The 18,947-nt window shown below is 44.2% G+C and overlaps 1 protein-coding gene across 1 annotated transcript in view; it reads left to right on the forward strand.

Annotated features, from left to right (window-relative positions):
* The first annotated feature begins 866 nt into the window (after nucleotides 1-866).
* The window catches only part of TXLNG (taxilin gamma), a 290,841-nt gene continuing 272,760 nt past the window's right edge, over nucleotides 867-18,947 (forward strand). The window contains exon 1 of the mRNA XM_086934258.1: nucleotides 867-977. Within this exon, the coding sequence (XP_086790384.1) occupies nucleotides 888-977 (90 nt within the window). The 5' untranslated portion in view covers nucleotides 867-887. The remainder of the gene's footprint in view (nucleotides 978-18,947) is intronic.

Genomic DNA, 18,947 nt, shown 5'->3' on the forward strand with positions numbered 1-18,947 from the left:
TTCAGTTACATTGGAGCAGTCATTGTATTCAGTTGCTCACTGGCACTCACCTGTATATTTCCTTATACTACGAATAAACCTGTACCTACCTGTTCCCTTCAAGGACTACGGAGCATCATTACATAGAAGTGGGAGGGGTTTGCATGTACATAGCCCTTGGTACCCCTGATGAATCATCAGAGCGCTTTCCGACGAGTAGCGTGCTACTCCGGGAACCCAAACGCATTAAACTTAAACATGTGACCCATTGTGAATATTTATAAAGCCACTTTAAAGTTGTGAAACTATGTGCACAGTTACAAAACAGTACAATATGCTTTATTATAATTGCAATAACTAAAAGTCAACGTTTTCACCAGCGAGGAAGTATACCTTTACAGTTTTGGAGACAATTACCATTTCAATGTGGCCGCCGAGCATAGGAGGTGAAAAGGTCGAAGTGCCTTTACAACTAATTTTTGTCCTTCTTTCATGGTATTGCGCCCCACGCGGTAACTCCAGAAAGAGATGGAGACATTAGTAGCCTTACAAGAAATATAAACAGAAGCGGACAGAAAACCTAAACAGTCAAATTAATAAAAATGAAAACGCTCAAATATCATGAGAGATAAAACAAACTAAGATAAATTACATCTCACCTTTGGTATAAATGGTAATTTCTAGTAGCAGAAACATTATGCGTTTTAGTAATCTGTGTAACGGCTCGAGCAGTCCTCCATACATAGTATACTCATATCTCTATCGCGCCCTATGATTTCCACTCTATCATGGCCGTCCTATTCGTGGCGCCAACATGCCCGCCCAGAGAAGCTGGTGCTGCCCCCAGCATGTCGCGCGACTTTTGCGTCCCCCACCTCCGCCTCGCGGGTTTCTGTTCCCGTCACAACATGGCGACTCAGGTGGAAGAGGCAGTGGCGCGAGGTGCAGCAGCCGTGGAGAGCTTAAGCCTAGAGAGCGCAGGAGACGGCGCAGAGCAGGTAACAACATTCGCCAGTCCTACATAGGGGTGGCATTAATCGGCCACTTAGCCCGTTTAATCTTTTGTCGTTTTCGTGTGTACGTAGTACCCCGGAGGAGGGGGGATCACGGCACCTGCTGCGGATAAACCCCAGGAGGGAAACTACTCTCGAGACTTAGCCACTAGGGCTTGACATCTTCGTTTCTTGTTCAGCGCCTAGTGGTAGATGTGGGGCCTTGTTCCCCAGCTGCTGCGTGCTATCTACCTTGTGCTCTGTTGTGTAATATTTTGCCTGCCATGCTGCGATGCCTCCCGGCTGGCGGGAGGCGCAGATCCGTCAGTTGCGCAGCTTGTCCCGCCAGGCATGGGGGCGCCGTGTTCTCATCCCAGACTTTTTACGTTCATAGGAACCGGCGCTTTCACGTCTGTTCTTCATATGGATTATCTTGACAGCTTGTGAAGCGAGGGATGAGCCTGTCATACGTGGATAATGCGGCCTCCTTCAGAGAGCAACCGGCTGCTTGGAGGCAAGCCTCTCACCCCTCAAGAGCGCGCACTTTGTAGCGGCAGCGGTCACTGCTTCATTTTGATGCCTGGTATTTAAAATGAAACTTCCCAACTGTATAAATCCCATGCACATCAGATGGTAGTCCCCCTGTTAAAGTTATTTTAGTGAAAGATGGCCAATGATAACGGGATGACTCGGGTGGAAGGCAGATGCTAAAATAACATTTTATTCAAGAAACTGGTTAAAAGTATGACAAGCCCACCAGGATCCATGATGTGCATGATCACCGCTGCAGTAGCCTATACTTCCAATAGAAAGGGATGTGTTACAGAGCATGAAAACGCAACATTCCACAGTAGATTAGGACGGAGACAGGTCACAACGCATCTTTCTCCTAACAAAGGACACGAAAGCGAAGTAGCTGTACCACACCAACGAGACACAACTAATTCACCAACTGCCGTGATACAATATAAATCTGATAAATACGTTTTTCGCATTTTATTTTGGTTTAGATAAATCGTAAACGATCTTTATTATCAAGAAAATAATCAAACGCTTTTAAAACGATTGCTCAGCCCCTTCTGAAAGCCTGAAAAAACATCAGAAAACTTGCAATATAATCCTCCATTCAGTGGATGGACAGTAAGTGCATGTCGTTCACCGATTGAATATCTCACTAATAGCGATATACTAAGATCTGTCTATGCTCAAAGTAGTACACTTAAGGATTACGTGTTCAAGAGTCTCACGTTGTCTTAAGAACAATTGCATTGTTCTTGGGGAAGCCCTAAAATCGGTCGTCAATGCCTGCAAAAAAAGGAGAAGATCAATTCAAAACAGCTATACTTTGTTCTCGGGTTAGGATTTTTTTTTATTGTAAGATGAGCAGGGAACATATGCCAATAAATTAATGTGATTCCTAGTGTCACAGGTACTTAGTATCTTCACCCCAAAACCATTAGAGTACAGCATTTTTTAGGACTTGCTTAAATTGATCTCTAGAGACTAAAAGAGTTATGTACCTCAGAAAATAGCTGGCTGCATTCGCCTTCACCTTTTCTAGATATTTTAACCCACACATTTCCAAACGGGGTGTAGACTGCTTGTACTGACTGTTTTGCATACGCTATGCAAGCCAGTGCCCGAAAAAGTCTCGCCATTGCCAAAATTAGTGCCTCTTGTAATGGAACAGTTCTTTTAGGAATGTCTTTTGTGATAACAATTATTTCTTCTAAGATAAGGCGTCACACATGCACATTTGTTCTAGGCAAATATTTGCTGCCATTTGGTTACAAAAGGTGCCACATTCGAATTAAATGCCAGCACGATAGACTGAATCTTTCTATTTTGGTGTTAAACTGTTACATTTTATTGGCCTACCCCTGCCCGTGGTTGATTTTGCTATGCACTTTCAGGCTATCAATAAGAGTTTCCAGGTAAATCGATCATCAATGGTTAATTAATCCTAGACAATGTAATTCTCTAATAATCATGATACCAGCCCTTAACTTAGATCATCACAAGCAAGACCATTCCTGGGTCTAGGAGTCAGAGTAGAGATAATTCAGTAGTATTCTACCAGCAATGCTCTCCATTTAAGCGAGTCGGTAGCCAGTGCATGCTAGTGCGACCATCGCTCCCCACAGAAAACAATCGCTGGGCACACTACACTGTTCAACCATAGCAGTGGGGGTCCTCATTTGCACCTGTAATAGACACCAGATTGCTTACTATTGCATACACATGCTAAAAGCCCCCCCCCCCCCGAAGCTTAGCACGGTGCACTTAGCACTGCTACATATATCCGTGTGGCCATCGCTCCCCACTACAAAGCTGCGAACATGTGGAGTCAGCACCTTACATCATTCTCTGAAAGATCCAGTTAAGGGCACATGGAGTATGTGACCCTAGTGTGTCTCGGCGTATCCAAAGAAATGTTAATTTGCATAAAGATACTATTCCTGCTCCAAAGAATTTGTATAACATTAGTACTCCAAATTTCTCAACACTCTTGCAGAACGAACAACTCTGGTATTCTCATTTTCCATAAATTACAAATTAACCCGTAGACATTTGAAAACATGTCTTAACTCCTGAGGTTGCAAAATACAATCTTGAATTTAAAAAATAAAAGGGTGCTCTTCAATGGCATAGGATTACAAGTGCTTAATTTTAACTTGAGGGCACTTTACTAGAAATGCACAGCATCGTAAAAGTTTGTAAATCAAGAAGAGGTGCAGAAATCAGCAACATAACCCTACGCTACTTCAGAGCAAAGATAAAACTACAGCAATAATCTTTTCCTTAACATGCTTGACATTCTCGAGGGAAAAGCAGGACCACTTAAACTCACAATCCCTTCATATCAGAAATACAGTTCTGGCAGTAAAGAGCCTTTAATTTCAAAAGCCCTTTGTGAAATGTGAATGCATTTGTAGATGCTGGTTATCTACTTCTTTCCCCTAATCTGCTTTGGTACTTCCCAGTCATGTTAAGTGGGATTGCTTTGCTTGGAATTTTGCTCTGTAGCAGCTCCCTGTGAAAGAATGAAGCAGACGGATGAAAAGTACTTAATGTAATGTACCCTGTTACTAAATAAACCTACTTCAACGTGTACTGCTGTATATCTTGTACTTTCTATCAGGTACTATTAAAGAACTTCGGGGGGGGGGGGGGATTTGCCCACGTTGTTGTGGCAAAGGAACATCTCTGCTGGTGGTCTGTCACGGTTTGCTATTTCAGCTACTACATTTCTATTTTTACAATTGAACAGGCTACCTCTAGCGACTGAGTGTCTTGTGTATGTTTATGGTACTTCTTATACCCAATTCATCTCTAAGCGTAAATGCCCATTGTAGAGTGGTACATTTGAACGGGGCAGCTTTGTCCAGCGAAAAACACAGTTGCATGCTGCCTTGTATAGCTTCTCAGACGCCCCTATGAGATTCATCCTTCCTTATATTTTTGCACATGTATTATCTTGGTTTCCTTACCTGATACCGGTGTGCTTCTTTCTGGTATAGGATGTGGTGTCCGCATAGGTTCACATATTGAAAGTGAAGTCCGAGACCTAACTGTTAAATAAATCATTTTGAGTGAACAGTCAGTTTTACCTAGTTTGTGGGGTGGTATGGATGCGCGAAATGTTGCTGGCATTTGTCGTATGATATAGTCAGCATTTGAGCGTACTGCAAGTATTTGTTTTCAACTCTGATAATTGCTGAGGTTTCAGTGCTTGTTGGTACTCCTCATTCAGATTATGCAAGAGACACGTTTCTCCTCGTTCCGCTGAAGACATAAGTGATCAATTCATGGTCAACAGTCCTGTACCCAAAGTGATGGGTGAACTATGGCTTAAGAAAGTCCCAATTTAAGTGATGGGTTAGAAGAATTATGAGTGGACCCTTCAATGTCTTGTGGAGGTGACGAGAGCAAGAGAGATGAAGGTTCAAGTCTTCTAACGAGGAAAAACAAATACAAGGGGATTATCTGTGTAAATGACTGAAGTGAGATTAGGCAAGCTTTATCGCTGAAGTAATAAACAGTGAGTCAGAAAACATGCAGTATATTTAAAACCGTGTGCTGTGAAAATGAGGTCTAAGGAAGTGTGCTGTGAAAATGAGGTCTAAGGAATCTGGTGAGGTTTTGAAGAGACAGTGATAGATCAGAAGCCAGAATGATTGAGGTGTTGAGAGGAGAAGTAGAGAAAGCAGTGCTGGCTGTTGATACTGTTGAGAGCTGTGAAGGCCAAACAAACACAAGTGGGGTAAGCATGAATATGATGGACTTTGGGTCTAAGCTCACATGGACAGCTCAGTCTGAGAGAAGCGACTAAGATCCAGGTTTGAAGAATGTTTTGTAGCTGATTGTGAAAGGGAAGGAAACTCCAGATTACCCTTAATGGATCTCCTCTCGAGGTGGTGGAGGAATTTGACTATTTGGGAATCAGGATTGACAGTAAAATGAGGTGGGATTCCCATATAGCTAAGATGTTGTTAAATCTTAAGAGAGCCTTGGGTGCCATCTAGAGGAGCCATGGATTATCAGTTAGTAGACCTTTTGCCCGGCTCTTGCTGTGTATGAAGGAAGGGCACTGCCTTCTGCGACATATGGGCAGAATTATGGGGTGGAGAAAAGAAAATGTCCAGGTCTTGGCCAGAGCAGAGAATAAATTTATAAGGGATATAGTTGCCCTACCGGCCTCAACCCCGCTGAAACCACTGTATCTGGATATGGGCAAACACTCTATCTCAGATATAGTTCATTTGCGCCCGTTGCTATTCTGGGTGCGCCTAAGGAGGACCCCAGAGCTAGCAAACTATGCCCTGGTGTTGGACGAATTGATTGCACTAAACACCGGTAGTAAAATACATTGGGTAAACAAACTTAAGCAGATGGTTTTGAAGTTGGGTTTGACTGAATCCTGGATCTCCCAGTCCCCACCCCCAAAACAAGTAATAAAGAAAATCTATTGGGAGTGGGTGGAGGCAGAAGAACAGAGGAACCCAAGCGGGGGGGGGGGTACATTAACCATGCAGTTCATAGAACACAAACCAATTTGGAAGTTGGAACCGTTTTTAGATCTCATCAGAACACCTAGAGAGAGAGTGATCTTTCTAAAGATGAGATATGGAATTTTACCACTTAACTATTTCACTAAAGGTTGGAAAGGATCAAGGGCCCCTATCGGTGCATGCCCTTGTTGTCCCTGCAAAACAGAATCCCTTCCACACTTCCTGTTTGGCTGTAAAGCTTATAACAGGGCAAGACATAGATGGCTGAGACCAGTTTGTAGGGAGCTGGGGGTTAGAGACTTTCGGGTTGCCCTCCGTATTATCACAACTAACACGTCTCCCCTTTTTATTGTATGTGGTGTGGCAAAATATTTATCAAGTGCTTGGCTTATTCGCAGGATGATATGTAATGCTATCAATCCTTAGACCCCTTGGATATGGTTATTAATTAATGATATTTTTAAACATTGATATATTTAGTGTTGTCATGTAATTTGGTTGTTTAATGCTTTTTTAAATGTATATAGGATTTTAGTAATATTTAACATGAAATGTCTATTTTTAGCTCCAATGTTTTTATGTACTAATGTACTTTTATGATATGACAATATCGAATAAAGTATCAATCAATCGAATATATATTGAAGCTGAAAATTCATTCAAGAAGAGGAAGATTGTGTGGAGAAGCTGTACCACAGAAAATGACGAGTTACAAGAGTGACCACATTAGAGAATTTAAGGTAGTGTTCAAAGTAAGGTTCTGATGCCTGAAAGCCTGTATATACCACATTCAATAAAAGTATTGCATTCTTGTTGCTCAAAAAGTAAAGCTTATCATGATAAGCACACAGGAAGAGGTAAGGAAGGAATTAATTGTGTAGAAAAACGACTAAATCTTTTGAGGCTTGTGAATGGGTAAGTCATTTGGTTGTAGCATGAAAATCTGCTAGTATCAGCTTAGGCCTAGGCTTAAGAAAGGGACAGATGTCTCAACTAAAATGGTTTAGTTTTTGCTCCAGAGTTTGGAACTTCAAGTTATCCCCTTACTCTGAGAGAGCAGAGCCGCCTGGGGAGAGCTGCTGTAACCGGGACGCTGCATTTTCGTACGGCCTACGTCAGCCCTTGGTGCCGATCTCTGCCCCCCCTTGATTGTGGAAGCACGGGACAGACCGGTGGGCTTGCTGACTCCCGCTGGGCACTCGGTACGCCGAGTCTGCCGATGCTCTGTCCCCGCAGTTCCTTCATTCCTTCATTCCTTCATCCAACGACCGCATGGCCGGTTGGGCGTTGGCGTTCAGTGAGTGAGCCCCGCAGCTGGGAAGACTGATTGCGTTCGCAGCAGCAGCACTGTTGTACCGAGTGGAGCTCTACGGGAATAGGAGTGTGAACAGGAACATAGCGGGAAGCTCCACAGCTTCCACACGGCTTCTGACTTTGCTCCACTTGCACGTTGCGTGCGCAGCAGTACTGTTGTACCGAGTGGAGCTCTACGGGAAGAGGAGTGTGAACAGGAACATAGCGGGAAGCTCCTCAGCTTCCACGCGGTTTCTGACTTTGCTCCACTTGCACATACCGGCTGGATAACTCTTTGGAGCGCTGCACACCCTCCCGCCGACCAGGGCCACAGGAGGGGGACCTCTGCTGACCGCACGCGGCCCACGCCATCACGCTGCTTTTTCACCCGCATCATCTGGCTGCGTGAAGGAGGGGGACTTCATTTCCCACAGTGCCTGGGGGCGCACCTAAGCACTTCATCATCCAAGCGCCAGGAGGCGCTAAAAAAGGCCCACAGACTCCCACAGCGTGGGACGCTCCATTTGCACATACCGGCTGGATAACTCTTTGAAGTGCTGCACACCCTCCCGCCGACTAGGGCCACAGGAGAGGGACCTCTGCTGACCGCACGCGGCCCACGCCCTCACGCCGCTTTTTCACCCGCATTATCCGGCTGCCGGAAGGAGGGGGACTACATTTCCCACAGTGCCTGGGGGTGCACCTGAAGCGCCAGGAGGCGCTAAAAAAAGGCCTGATAGAGACTGGACTGGGCCACTCCCCTAACATTTTCCCCCTGATAAAGACTTGGTTGACCGGTAAGACAGAACTTGAAGAAGTAGCGGGTTCTGATCTCCATTTTATTTTGTCTTTTTCATTGTCTGGTTTCATTGTTACATTTTTTGTTCCTCTTTTAGTATTATCCTCATATAATTGGATCAAGTAGAGGAAAATATGAGTAAGTGTAAAGGTCCGGCGGGTACTTAGGACGCTTTCTTTCTTAAGGCAGAATCTCTCCTTAATCAGGAGATTGAAATTGCTGAAAAAAGGTTGTCCCTAGAACCAATTTTTTTGCAGAGCAACCCACCAAGACTTTCAGGGACCCCAGTAATTCCACTGCAGATGTCGAGAGAAACAGAAATAGAGGATGATTTAGCTTTTGATCTGTCCACTTCAATAGAATCAACCAACATCTCTAGTTTACCAATAGGGACTAGACTAACTAACCAGAAACAGCCGGTAAAAGAACAGGATACAAAAAAGAAACCAGTACTCCCTAGGAAGTCAAGGACCAGGGCGGTTGGGGTTGTAACACAGAGGGAAACCCAAAACTAGCACTGTTCCAACTAGAACTGCTGATAAGAGTGTGTCCACCCAAACAGAGTACAACTTTAATGAGGATAATATCGACCCTGAAGATCACAATAGGGACCTTGAGTCTATTTTAAAAAGATCCCTAGATGCTGCAAAGGAAGATCTTCTATCTTCTCTTGTCGGGAATATTAATGAAGCGTTAAGACCCTTAGAGGAGAGGCTAGTTCGTCTCCAAAACTCATGGACAGCAGAATATTACTAGCTGCATTAATGGGGACCGTGACGAGGATAAGGGAAACCCGCAAGAACTCTGGTCCATTCCACTAAAACCTGAAATAATTATCTGTTGCAAACAGATTGCAAGTAGCTCCAGTGTAAAGAATAAGGACACAGCAGGGAATAGATTAGTAATGCGGGGCGGACAAGGAGATAATGCACAGCAGACATCGGAAGGCTATCTTCCTAAAAACATAGGAAGTGAAACACAGAGGCTCCAGGTGAATACACCGGCCATATATAGCCCAAAAGATACAGATTTAATTCCCAATGAAGATGTTCTTAGGCTTTTACCAGCATAAACTCCATATACCCTCATTTTAACAGGGGTCCCCGTGCTTAGGAGAGGACAGAAAGAAAATTGGTTAAGCTTAAAAAACAAAGTGATTAATTGGCTAGCAAAATTCAAACCATTCAATCCAATGAGAGAAGCGGATATTCTGATGGTACGCAGGGTAGGTTGGGTGGGCGAATCCAGGAAGAATATAAGTGGAGATTGTGTGGTTGTACATTTTTGGCGGCCACAAATGGTCATCAGGGGAATTTTGGATAATAAAAGACATGTCTGACCGGGGGCACACAATCATCAGCACCCTGCCACTGGGTTACTTCTACAGACCAAAAGAGAGAGGTCTTGTAACAAACCCGAATCCGGCGGTGCAGTGGAACAACTGCTATGAACTATCGCGGGCTACACCAGTTATAAATATTATATCTTGGAATGTTGCTGGTCTAAAAAGAAACATGCTGGATCCTACCTGGCATGAATACATGGAGGCTTATGATATTAGTCTCCTGCAAGAAACTTGGCTACTAGATACTGCTCATAGAGTGGGTTACAAAACATATTGGGCAGGGGCGACTCCCTCTGTAAAAGTCAGGCCTTCAGGTGGACTGGTGATCTGGATATGAGTATCCTTACAATTAGCTATTGCCCCTCTCGATGTTCCTTCCCCAGATATATTGGGCCTAAAACTAATGGCTAATGATGGCAGGATCGTATACCTTTATAACAGCTATAACAGACCCTGCCCTGTAAGCAGGGAATCAGCTGTGATTAGTCAGTTGGATTCTGCCCTCGAGCTACTAGGGCATAGCCCAAACATCCTAGTAGGTGGTGACTTCAACTCCAGCTTCGAGCCTGTAGTGGGCTTCGGGGAATACTTGGAAGCTAGAGATGAAGCATATAACATCCCAGAACTGGTAAGCGAACAAGCAGCTAAATGTACAGTATCCACTACCCAACTCTTGAGATTTACAATGGCCCATAGCCTTAGGGCCTGTAATTGGAGACTCTCATCGGATAGACCCAAAGCCCTCACTTTCAATAGAGGTAATTCGAGCAGTCACATAGACTACATATTAGTATTATTGAAATGCTGGAGTTAATTGTGTGATGTTAGGATAGACTCTAGAACGGAGAATGATCATCGACCCTTGTGCTTGTCAGCTTCACCATAAATATTTTCTTTAATTTTACCTGGTGGTGGTGATACTGGAAGACATATTAACCCCTTGGACGCTGATGACGGAACCTCTCCGTCATCAGCTGCGGGTGCGCTGTGCTGATGACGGAGCGGTTCCGTCATGGCCCGCTCGGAACACTTGCAAGGCGCGGATTCCGCGCCTGCGCTGAGCGTTCCATTGAGCGGGGCAGGCCATGGCGGAACCGCTCCGTCATGAGCACAGCTCAACCGAGGCTGGTGACGGAGCGGTTCCGTCACCAGCATGCGGCCGCCGTGATACCGCCCCGCCCCCTTAGCACTGCGGCGGAATAGCCGCCGGAGTGAAGGGGTTAAAGAGGAATAACAGAGTGGTCAAATGGCCATTTATTCTTGGGGACGACAGAGCAATGGCCTGCATCTATTTAATCTTCTCAGACCTAATTTCCTCATATTTAGGAAACTATCCAGGACAAGTAAGGGTGTCAGACCGGCATGACAGGCTGGTAGAGGCTTTAGGCCATGTACTGAGTAAAGTCACCAAAGAAATGAACTTAAAAAATCGAAAGAAGGCTAAAAATGGTGAACCTTGGTACAACAAGGACTGCAGACTAGCTAAAGATGAGCTAATCCAAGCCATTAAGGATAAAGATGTACATACAAAGGCGAAAAGGCGCATATATAAACAGATACTAGTTCACGCAAAAAGATTATGGGACGAGGAGGTATGGGCGAATCTACTACAGGCGGCTGAGACAAAGGCCCAGGCGGGATTCTGGAACCTGATTGCCAAGGGCAATCGGACAGGTAGAGTCCAAAGGGATCTCTTCTTAGATGAAGACACTTGGGTAAACCACTTTTCGGCCCTTTATTCTGAATGTGATGGCAGCAGTAGTTTTAAAATATCTTGAGGACATGATCACTACAGCGAAGGCAGCAAATCTGACCTTCACATTGAAGGAAGCAATTCTGGTTTTAGAAACAGTTAAACCGGGCAAAGCACCAGGCCCGGATAAAATCCCTGGTGATCTTTTAAAACAGGATGTTAGTATCTGGGGTCCTTACATAAATCAACTCTGTAATGCGATTACTAAATTCGACTGTATACCCAAAACTTGGAAGGGGGCTGAAATAGTCACAATTTTTAAAAAGGGAAACAGACTGGATCCGGTGAATTATCGCCGTATAAGCTTGATAGATATTCCCCAGAAAGTATTTGCGAGACACATATTGGCTCGCTTATCGTTATGGATGGAAGAGGTTGATATACTGACAAAATTCCAAGCTGGATTTAGAAAGAAGACCAGTACTATTGACCAAGTCTTTACATTCTTATGCCTCTGCTGGAAATATATCGCGCTTAGACGGGCACTTTATATATAGCCTTTGTGGACTTACGAGCGGCATTCGATTTGGTCCCCAGGAGTAAATTATGGTGTCATTTGAAGGACATCGGGGTCCCTATCGAATTGTTAGCACAGATAATTAGATTGCATGAAGGGAATTATGCTAAAGTTAGATGGGGACCGAGGGGTGAACTGACCAGAGAAATACCTGTGAAAAGAGGCGTAAGGCAAGGTTGCGTATTGGCATCTTCCTTTTTACATTATATGTAAATGACACCCCCAGTTTTTTGGGAGGATGCACGAATGACTCACCCAAGTTGGGTAGGGAGGCGACACCTGCTTTACTTTTCGCAGATGACACGATCTTGATCTCTGACACCCAGCGGTCTCCAAAACCTGCTAAATTCCTTCCATTGCTACGGTTTTAAACAAGCATTTACAATGCAATAGGTCTCGCAGCATTAAAGTTTGAGTTATTGGCATTGTGTATGACAATGCGTTGCATAACATTATTAGCAAACTTTGAATTGGTGAGCAGTGAGAGTGTGTGCAAGAGTATGCTGTTCGTGAAAGCAGTGTGGTAGAGAGTGCCGGAATTTGGATGACCTGAGCAATGTGGATGATGCACATCATGCACGGAGCTGACGCAGTTGTTATTCAGACAGCTCTGATGATGCACCTTAGGCACGGGCTCACAGCTGTTATTATTCACACAGCTCTGATGATGCACCTCACACACGGGGCTGACGCAGTTATTCACACAGCTCTGATGATGCACCTCAGGCACGGGCTCACAGCTGTTATTATTCACACAGCTCTGATGATGCACCTCAGGCACGGGGCTGACACAGTTATTATTCAGATAGCTATGATGATGCAACTCACGCACGGGCTCACAGCTGTGTTATTATTCACACACCTCTGATGATGCACCTCCGGCACTGGCTCACAGCTGTTATTATTCACACAGCTCTGATGATGCACCTCAGCACGGGGCTCACAGCTGTTCTTATTCACACAGCTCTGATGATGCACCTCACGCACCGGCTCACAGCTGTTATTATTCACACAGCTTTGATGATGCACCTCACGCACGGGGCTGACGCAGTTATCCTTCACACAGCTCTGATGATGCACCTCACGCACGGGGCTGACGCCTCCTGAAAGTGCCTGTATTTCTGAGCCTCCCTTGAAACCCGAAAGAGAGGCAAATAAGTGATGCACCTCACGCACAGGCTCACAGCTGTTATTATTCACACAGCTCTGATGATGCACTTCTGGGGCCTACAACAAGACTATTTTACCGAAAGTGTTACTTATGTATTCCTTTATGCTTATCTCTCTACCCTGGTTGTATTACACTCAAGATCTGTTATTAGGCCCTTTGCATTTTTGCTAATAAATGATATTAACTATTGAGCTTGCCAGGAAATACTTCATGGGTGGGTATTGCCCCCTGCTCCTGTGGCAAACCTGTTTTTGTTTAAATCTGTTTTATTGTTTTTCAAATAATACACAAACAGTCATGTTACAAAAAGTGTTAGCATTGTTTGTATACTATACTTTGCTGGATGATTGCTATATATGCAAAGTTATGACCAACGGCATGATATAATCATTAACAGTGTAACACTGGTATGTATGAAAAGTTCCCATTAGTGATCGCTGGCAAACGTTCCAGGATTCACAAACTTGTAATTACAGATCTACACTGCGTTTGCTTCAAACAAACGTAATCTAACAAAAACTGTATATAAGGCTGCCTAAAACGCATTTGTCACGTTGACAGATCTCATCTCTCCAATGCTACGTGCATTATATATATTCATCTAAGTGAGTGCAGGTAGCCATTTAGGAATCTCCCTCTCAGTTTTAAGATGGGGTGTCCTATTAATGTTAGCTTCCAGAAAAATACGAACGTGGGGGGTCATCCGTTTAATAAAAACCCATTAATACAGCGTTGCTTTAATTTTACAAATATTAGAGCAGCTCGAATTGCAAATGCTCTTTGTCAAGGAAAAGGTTTGTCGTATATTTACCATAAACAATAAGCTATGAACGCATGGCATCAGGGAAGCATAATTTGTTTAGATCCACTCTTTTCACACATGCAACAGCTTTAAGATGTCGCCAGTTAAACAAAATGAAAATAGGTGATGACAGCCTGTTGAGTTTAGCGGCAGCAGTACCTCATTTTGCAGCAAATGTGTAACTGCAACATTAAAAACAAGAAACAAACAACAAGCAAACTCACTGCCGTAGTCCGGCTTCATCAGGAAGCCAGGCAACCTTTGTTGGGACGGGGCCGGACAAATACAGGAAGCAGACTGGAGCCTACCCCGCCGCGCTCCTGTGCCCGCCGGAAGATTTGCGTCTCGGCTAGCGGGGCTCCCATGCTCGTGGAGAGCCCCGCAGCCCCTGCCTGTTGTTCAGAATGACCCGCTGGCTGCCGAGGGACACGCGAGAAGAACCTGGTGTGGGGGGAATGTGTGTGTGTGTGTGTGTGTGTATGTGTATGTGTGCGACGGTGGGAGGGGTTCTCTGTATGTATGTATGTGTGCGTGCGTGCATGGGCGCGTGTGTGTGTCTCTGTGTATGCGCATTCGTGTGTCGTGTTGGAGCTTCCCAGGAGAGGAGACAGGAGCTGGCCACAGCGAGCGCGTTCGTGTGTGCGTGGCCCGCTCAATTTCGAGCGCGCGGCCAGCTCCTGTCCCCTCTCCTGGAAAGAAGAATCCCTAACAATAGGTCTCTGGCGAGACAGCGCTTCGCGCGGTTCAACTCCACGAGACCTAAAAAAGTCTTTTAAAAGTCTTTTAAAAAGAATCTGGAGCTGAATGGGCAAAGACTAGAATATGTGAGTAGTTTTAATTATTTAGGCATCACACTGGATTCTAATCTAACTTGGACACCACAGTTGGAGAAAAACAGATTAACCCTGTTACAAAATTGTATTCCGATCGCAAAGAAACACGGAGGGAGTATCTCTAAGTCACTCTCCCCCGCTATTGAGGTTTTTAAATACAAGGCTCAGTCATCTGCCTTGTATGGGGCGGAAATTTGGGGTCCTTTCTGCAAACGCAGCTTCGCAATAGGAGAAAAAAATTTATTCGCAAGCTACGGTCTCTGCCGAACAGAACCCCGATGCTTCCGGTATTTCTGGACATTGACTTAAAGCGCACGGATAGTCTCGCAGCACTACGCCCCCTTTTATATTGGGTAAGAATCTGGTCAACGGAAGAACTGGTACATTATAGAAGGGGTCTTCAAGAGGTTATGCCCTTTGGGCTCTCAAAGGGCATACCGTGGTTCAGACATATCTCGAGCTGGTTAGGAAAAATAGGCTTGTCTCATTATTGGGACAACCCGTCGGAGTTAACTAGGGCTTGTGGCAAGGTTGTAAAAACTTCATTCTTGAATTGCATAAGTACTTATATGCTACACGTCACTAACCTAGGATCCTTAACCACAGCCTTTCTTACTTTGTTTAGTTTTCTATGGGGGCGCACAAGAAAAAAGTCCAGAAAAGTTGTCACTGTGTATGGAATAAGGAATACAAACGCTAATCACGAATTTGGAGGATCCGGGCTTGCGCCACCGGTGTAAATTCTAGTCGCCCTGAAGAAACTCCCTGGTAGGGAGTGAAACGCGTTGGCTGATTTGGTTGTAAATTGCATGGTGACTACTTTTAAAAGAATGAATAAATAACGAATAAAGAACTTCTCTACATACACAGTGACAACTTTTCTGGACTTTTTTATTGTGCGCCCCCATAGAAAACCAAACCAAGTATCTTTGATCTGAAAAGCGCAGCGACACCAATTAGCAGCTGACGTCGGGGTTTACGGCACAAAACTTTACAAACTTTTTGGAGCTGGGTTCTAGGTGCGGCATCGTAGGGTCCGCTGCTACAATCTTTGTGCTCTTCACAGCCTTTCTTACGTTTAAAGATATTTCACAGTTTGAACTATTGCTAGATGAAACAAGCCCACAAATTGCCAAATCGTTGTACCTAAAATTCAGATATGGGGTCCTGCTTACGAACGAGAATGAATCCAAATGGGGTAACAATGTAAAGGACAAAGATTTTGACAAGTGCACTTTTTGTAAAGACCTGTATAATGTTAAGGAAAATGATATGCAAATTTTATTCTTCTGCCCCGCTTATGAAAGTGCAAGGAAAAGATGGATTAAACCACTATGTAACAACTTAAAATTGCGAAATTGTCGGCAAGCCGAGCGTATACTAAGATCTGATACCAGGCAAATGGTGATTTTTTTGTATATCCAAATTTCTTTGCAATGTGTTGTACATTAGAGTTAAAAATGGATTGCTACTCTAGAAGTATTAGCAAAAATGTTAATAATCTATAGGAACTGTTAGTCTTTTCTCATAGTCTAATGAAGTGTGGTGTAATCTCCCACCAATCGCTGATGTTATCAGTAACCAGCGACATTGTCTTTTATTAATAACTAGCAGCCTGTCCCGACCTTGTCCGGGAGCTTTCAGGCTTCCCCATACTCCCGCCTGCCCCGACATTGCCCAGCAGCCCGTGCCCCCGCCCGCCCCGTCCCCCGCCTGCCGCCTGGCCCGACCCTCGCCTGACCTGAGTTAATGGAGGTGTTAGTCCCCGTCCCCCGCCTTCCCCGACTGCCCCAACATTGCCTTTTGTAACTCCCCGTCCCCCGCCTGGCCCGACACCCACCTGCTTACCTCAGCCGCCGCTCCTGAGGTGACCGCTCCTCGCCGCTCTGCTCCTCACCGCCTGTCCGCCGCCGCTCCACCCCCGCGCCATGTCTGCCTCTCCGCTGGTCGCACCGCCGCTGGCCTGTCCGCTGCTCCTCCCGTGGCCGCTCCTCCCCTGCGCCATGTCCGCCGCTCCTCTGACGCCGCTCCTCGACGTGAGCACGCACGTCGCGGCCGGCGCTACTTTGGGGGGGGGACTACTTTTTTTTAAAATACATTTTTTAAATAAGGTTAATTTGTAAACTTTATATAGCCTATAACCATCTACACACCCTGACGATTTCTACGGTGTATCGGGTGTGTAGATTGGCGCAGTGGTTCCGGAGTTTACCCGCCTCAAAGCCTGAAAGTTTCTCCTTTATTATAGTAGTATAGATGAGTAGTGCTTTGTGATGGGATATCCTATGCCAGTGTGATCCAGTTTCCAATTTTTAAAAAAGAGAATGATTCTTTTTAAATTGTATTTATTGTTTTATAAAATTAATTGATTATTTTTAAAATTGTAAATAGATGATGAATTTGTGTGTACTGTGATGCCCCCTTCCAGCATATATATTCAGAAATGCAATCCCCTTGACCCTGATATTTATGTATGTTATACATTTTTATGCACTTTTATGATCTAAATAGACCGAAATAAAGTTAAATTGAATTGAAATTACCAAATGTAGTTACCTTCACTACTCTTGATTTATCATGGACTTAACAACCAAGTCAGATTGTAGCCCTAGTCAAAATAGTTTACTATGTTCGTCACGCTAGAATTCACGTTAGGCTTTTGCAGGATGCTGTATGATAGCTTGCTGTTGGTGGCATCTGCATTCAAGAGTTTGATGTACTAATTATTTAGAGTTGCACATCGAATTTCAAAGTTGTACTATGTGTGGCTTTTTTTCCAATGTTAGTTAATTGTGGTGAAAGGGTATCTAGGAATATGAGGGTAGGGTCAGGTCCTACAGCTAATGAAAAAAACGTTTTGAACCCATAAATTGGATAAACGTAAATTCACGGTAAAACAGTGAATTACATGGTTCACATTATCTGTTGAAGTGGACGGAAGCTTTGGTGGAAACAGTTTTGAATACACAGCAATCCAAGGGCAAGTACCCACTATATAATTTCTTAGACTAATTGAGTAATATTTTTAATTAATTGAAAATGTGGCTGCCTAGGGAAAACATGTTATCTGGCATGAAAGCTAAATGGGTTTGACTAAAGAAAAAAAAACATTTACAACAGATGCTAGCCAGATAGGGCTGGGGACTGGATTATGGATTTACCCAGGCAAACAGCACTATGGTGCTCACATTTAGACATCTAAAAGTAATTATTTGAGCAAAAAGGTAATTAAAAAGAACACTGCTGTTGTTTTAGAGATGAATTAAATTCCTTGAGATGCGTTTTGTTGTGCAAGTGGATCATAAGGACCAAAGATATACTAAAGGTTAAAGGACTAAACACAATTTCTTTGCAGATTTGCAAATTGGTCTCAACTCCTTAACATCATATTTTGGAAGCTGGGTACAGATGGGGAATAAAGCACAAGATGGCAAAGTGCCTCCCAAGATTAACCAATGAGGCTATTGAAGAAAATTAAGTTGAAGAAGAGAATGTGTTTATGGTGACGTAGACTAAAGCGTCATTGTTAAAGTGTAATACATGGAAACTTACATTGAAGGCAGTTCGTTGGTGAAACAAGGATGGCCTCATCCGAAGAATAAGAATAACTAGTTCTTGTTGTAGACTAAGCCTGGACAAAAAGTGATGCATTACAGGAAAGAGAGCAATACTTCTACCACCTGTAAAAGATAAAATACTTGAAGAAGCACATAAAAGTCTCTCAGACATTATATGAACAAAAGTAAGAATTGGAGAAAACTGTATTGACCCGTCGCAGACTTGGATTTCGCGAAAAGTGAGAGAATGTCAGGAATGAAACACTGCTCCCAATATCTCTGCAGATCGTATCCTCAAAGCCCTTGGACACCCCTCCCACCCCCCTCCCCCCAACATTGCTATAGCTCATCCAATAGCCTGCCTTTGATAATGCAGCACAGTGGTTCATAACCTTTTGACTTCTGTGGACCCCCGTTTAATCATTACGGGAACCCTCACAATCAGTACTGGAAGCAAGGGGCCCCAGCCTAAGCATTTTCACCAAACAATACACTAAAAACACTGAAACAAACATTAGCAAACAAATAATAAAGAAGTTATCATTTTAATGAGAAGACTGGAGCTTTTCTAAGTTAAACTGAAGGTACTCGTCTTCCTTACTATATTCTCTTCAATGCACTTGCACTGCTCTCACTGATCAATCTGAGAATGCTAACTGTTTTTTAGCCTCCAGTTTAAAATTTCTTCACATTTACAGAATATCTTGAAATGTTAATGTTTACGTTTTGCTTCTTTATGTACAACTAGCAGCCTGTCCCGACCTTGTCCGGGAGCTTTCAGGCTTCCCCCTACCCCCGCCTGCCCCGACATTGCCCAGCAGCCCGTGCCCCCGCCCGCCCCGTCCCCCGCCTGCCGCCTGGACCGACCCTCGCCTGGCCTGAGTCAATGGAGGT

The sequence above is a fragment of the Lissotriton vulgaris genome, chromosome 8 (genome assembly GCF_964263255.1).
Source record: "Lissotriton vulgaris chromosome 8, aLisVul1.2, whole genome shotgun sequence".
NCBI lineage: Eukaryota > Metazoa > Chordata > Amphibia > Caudata > Salamandridae > Lissotriton > Lissotriton vulgaris.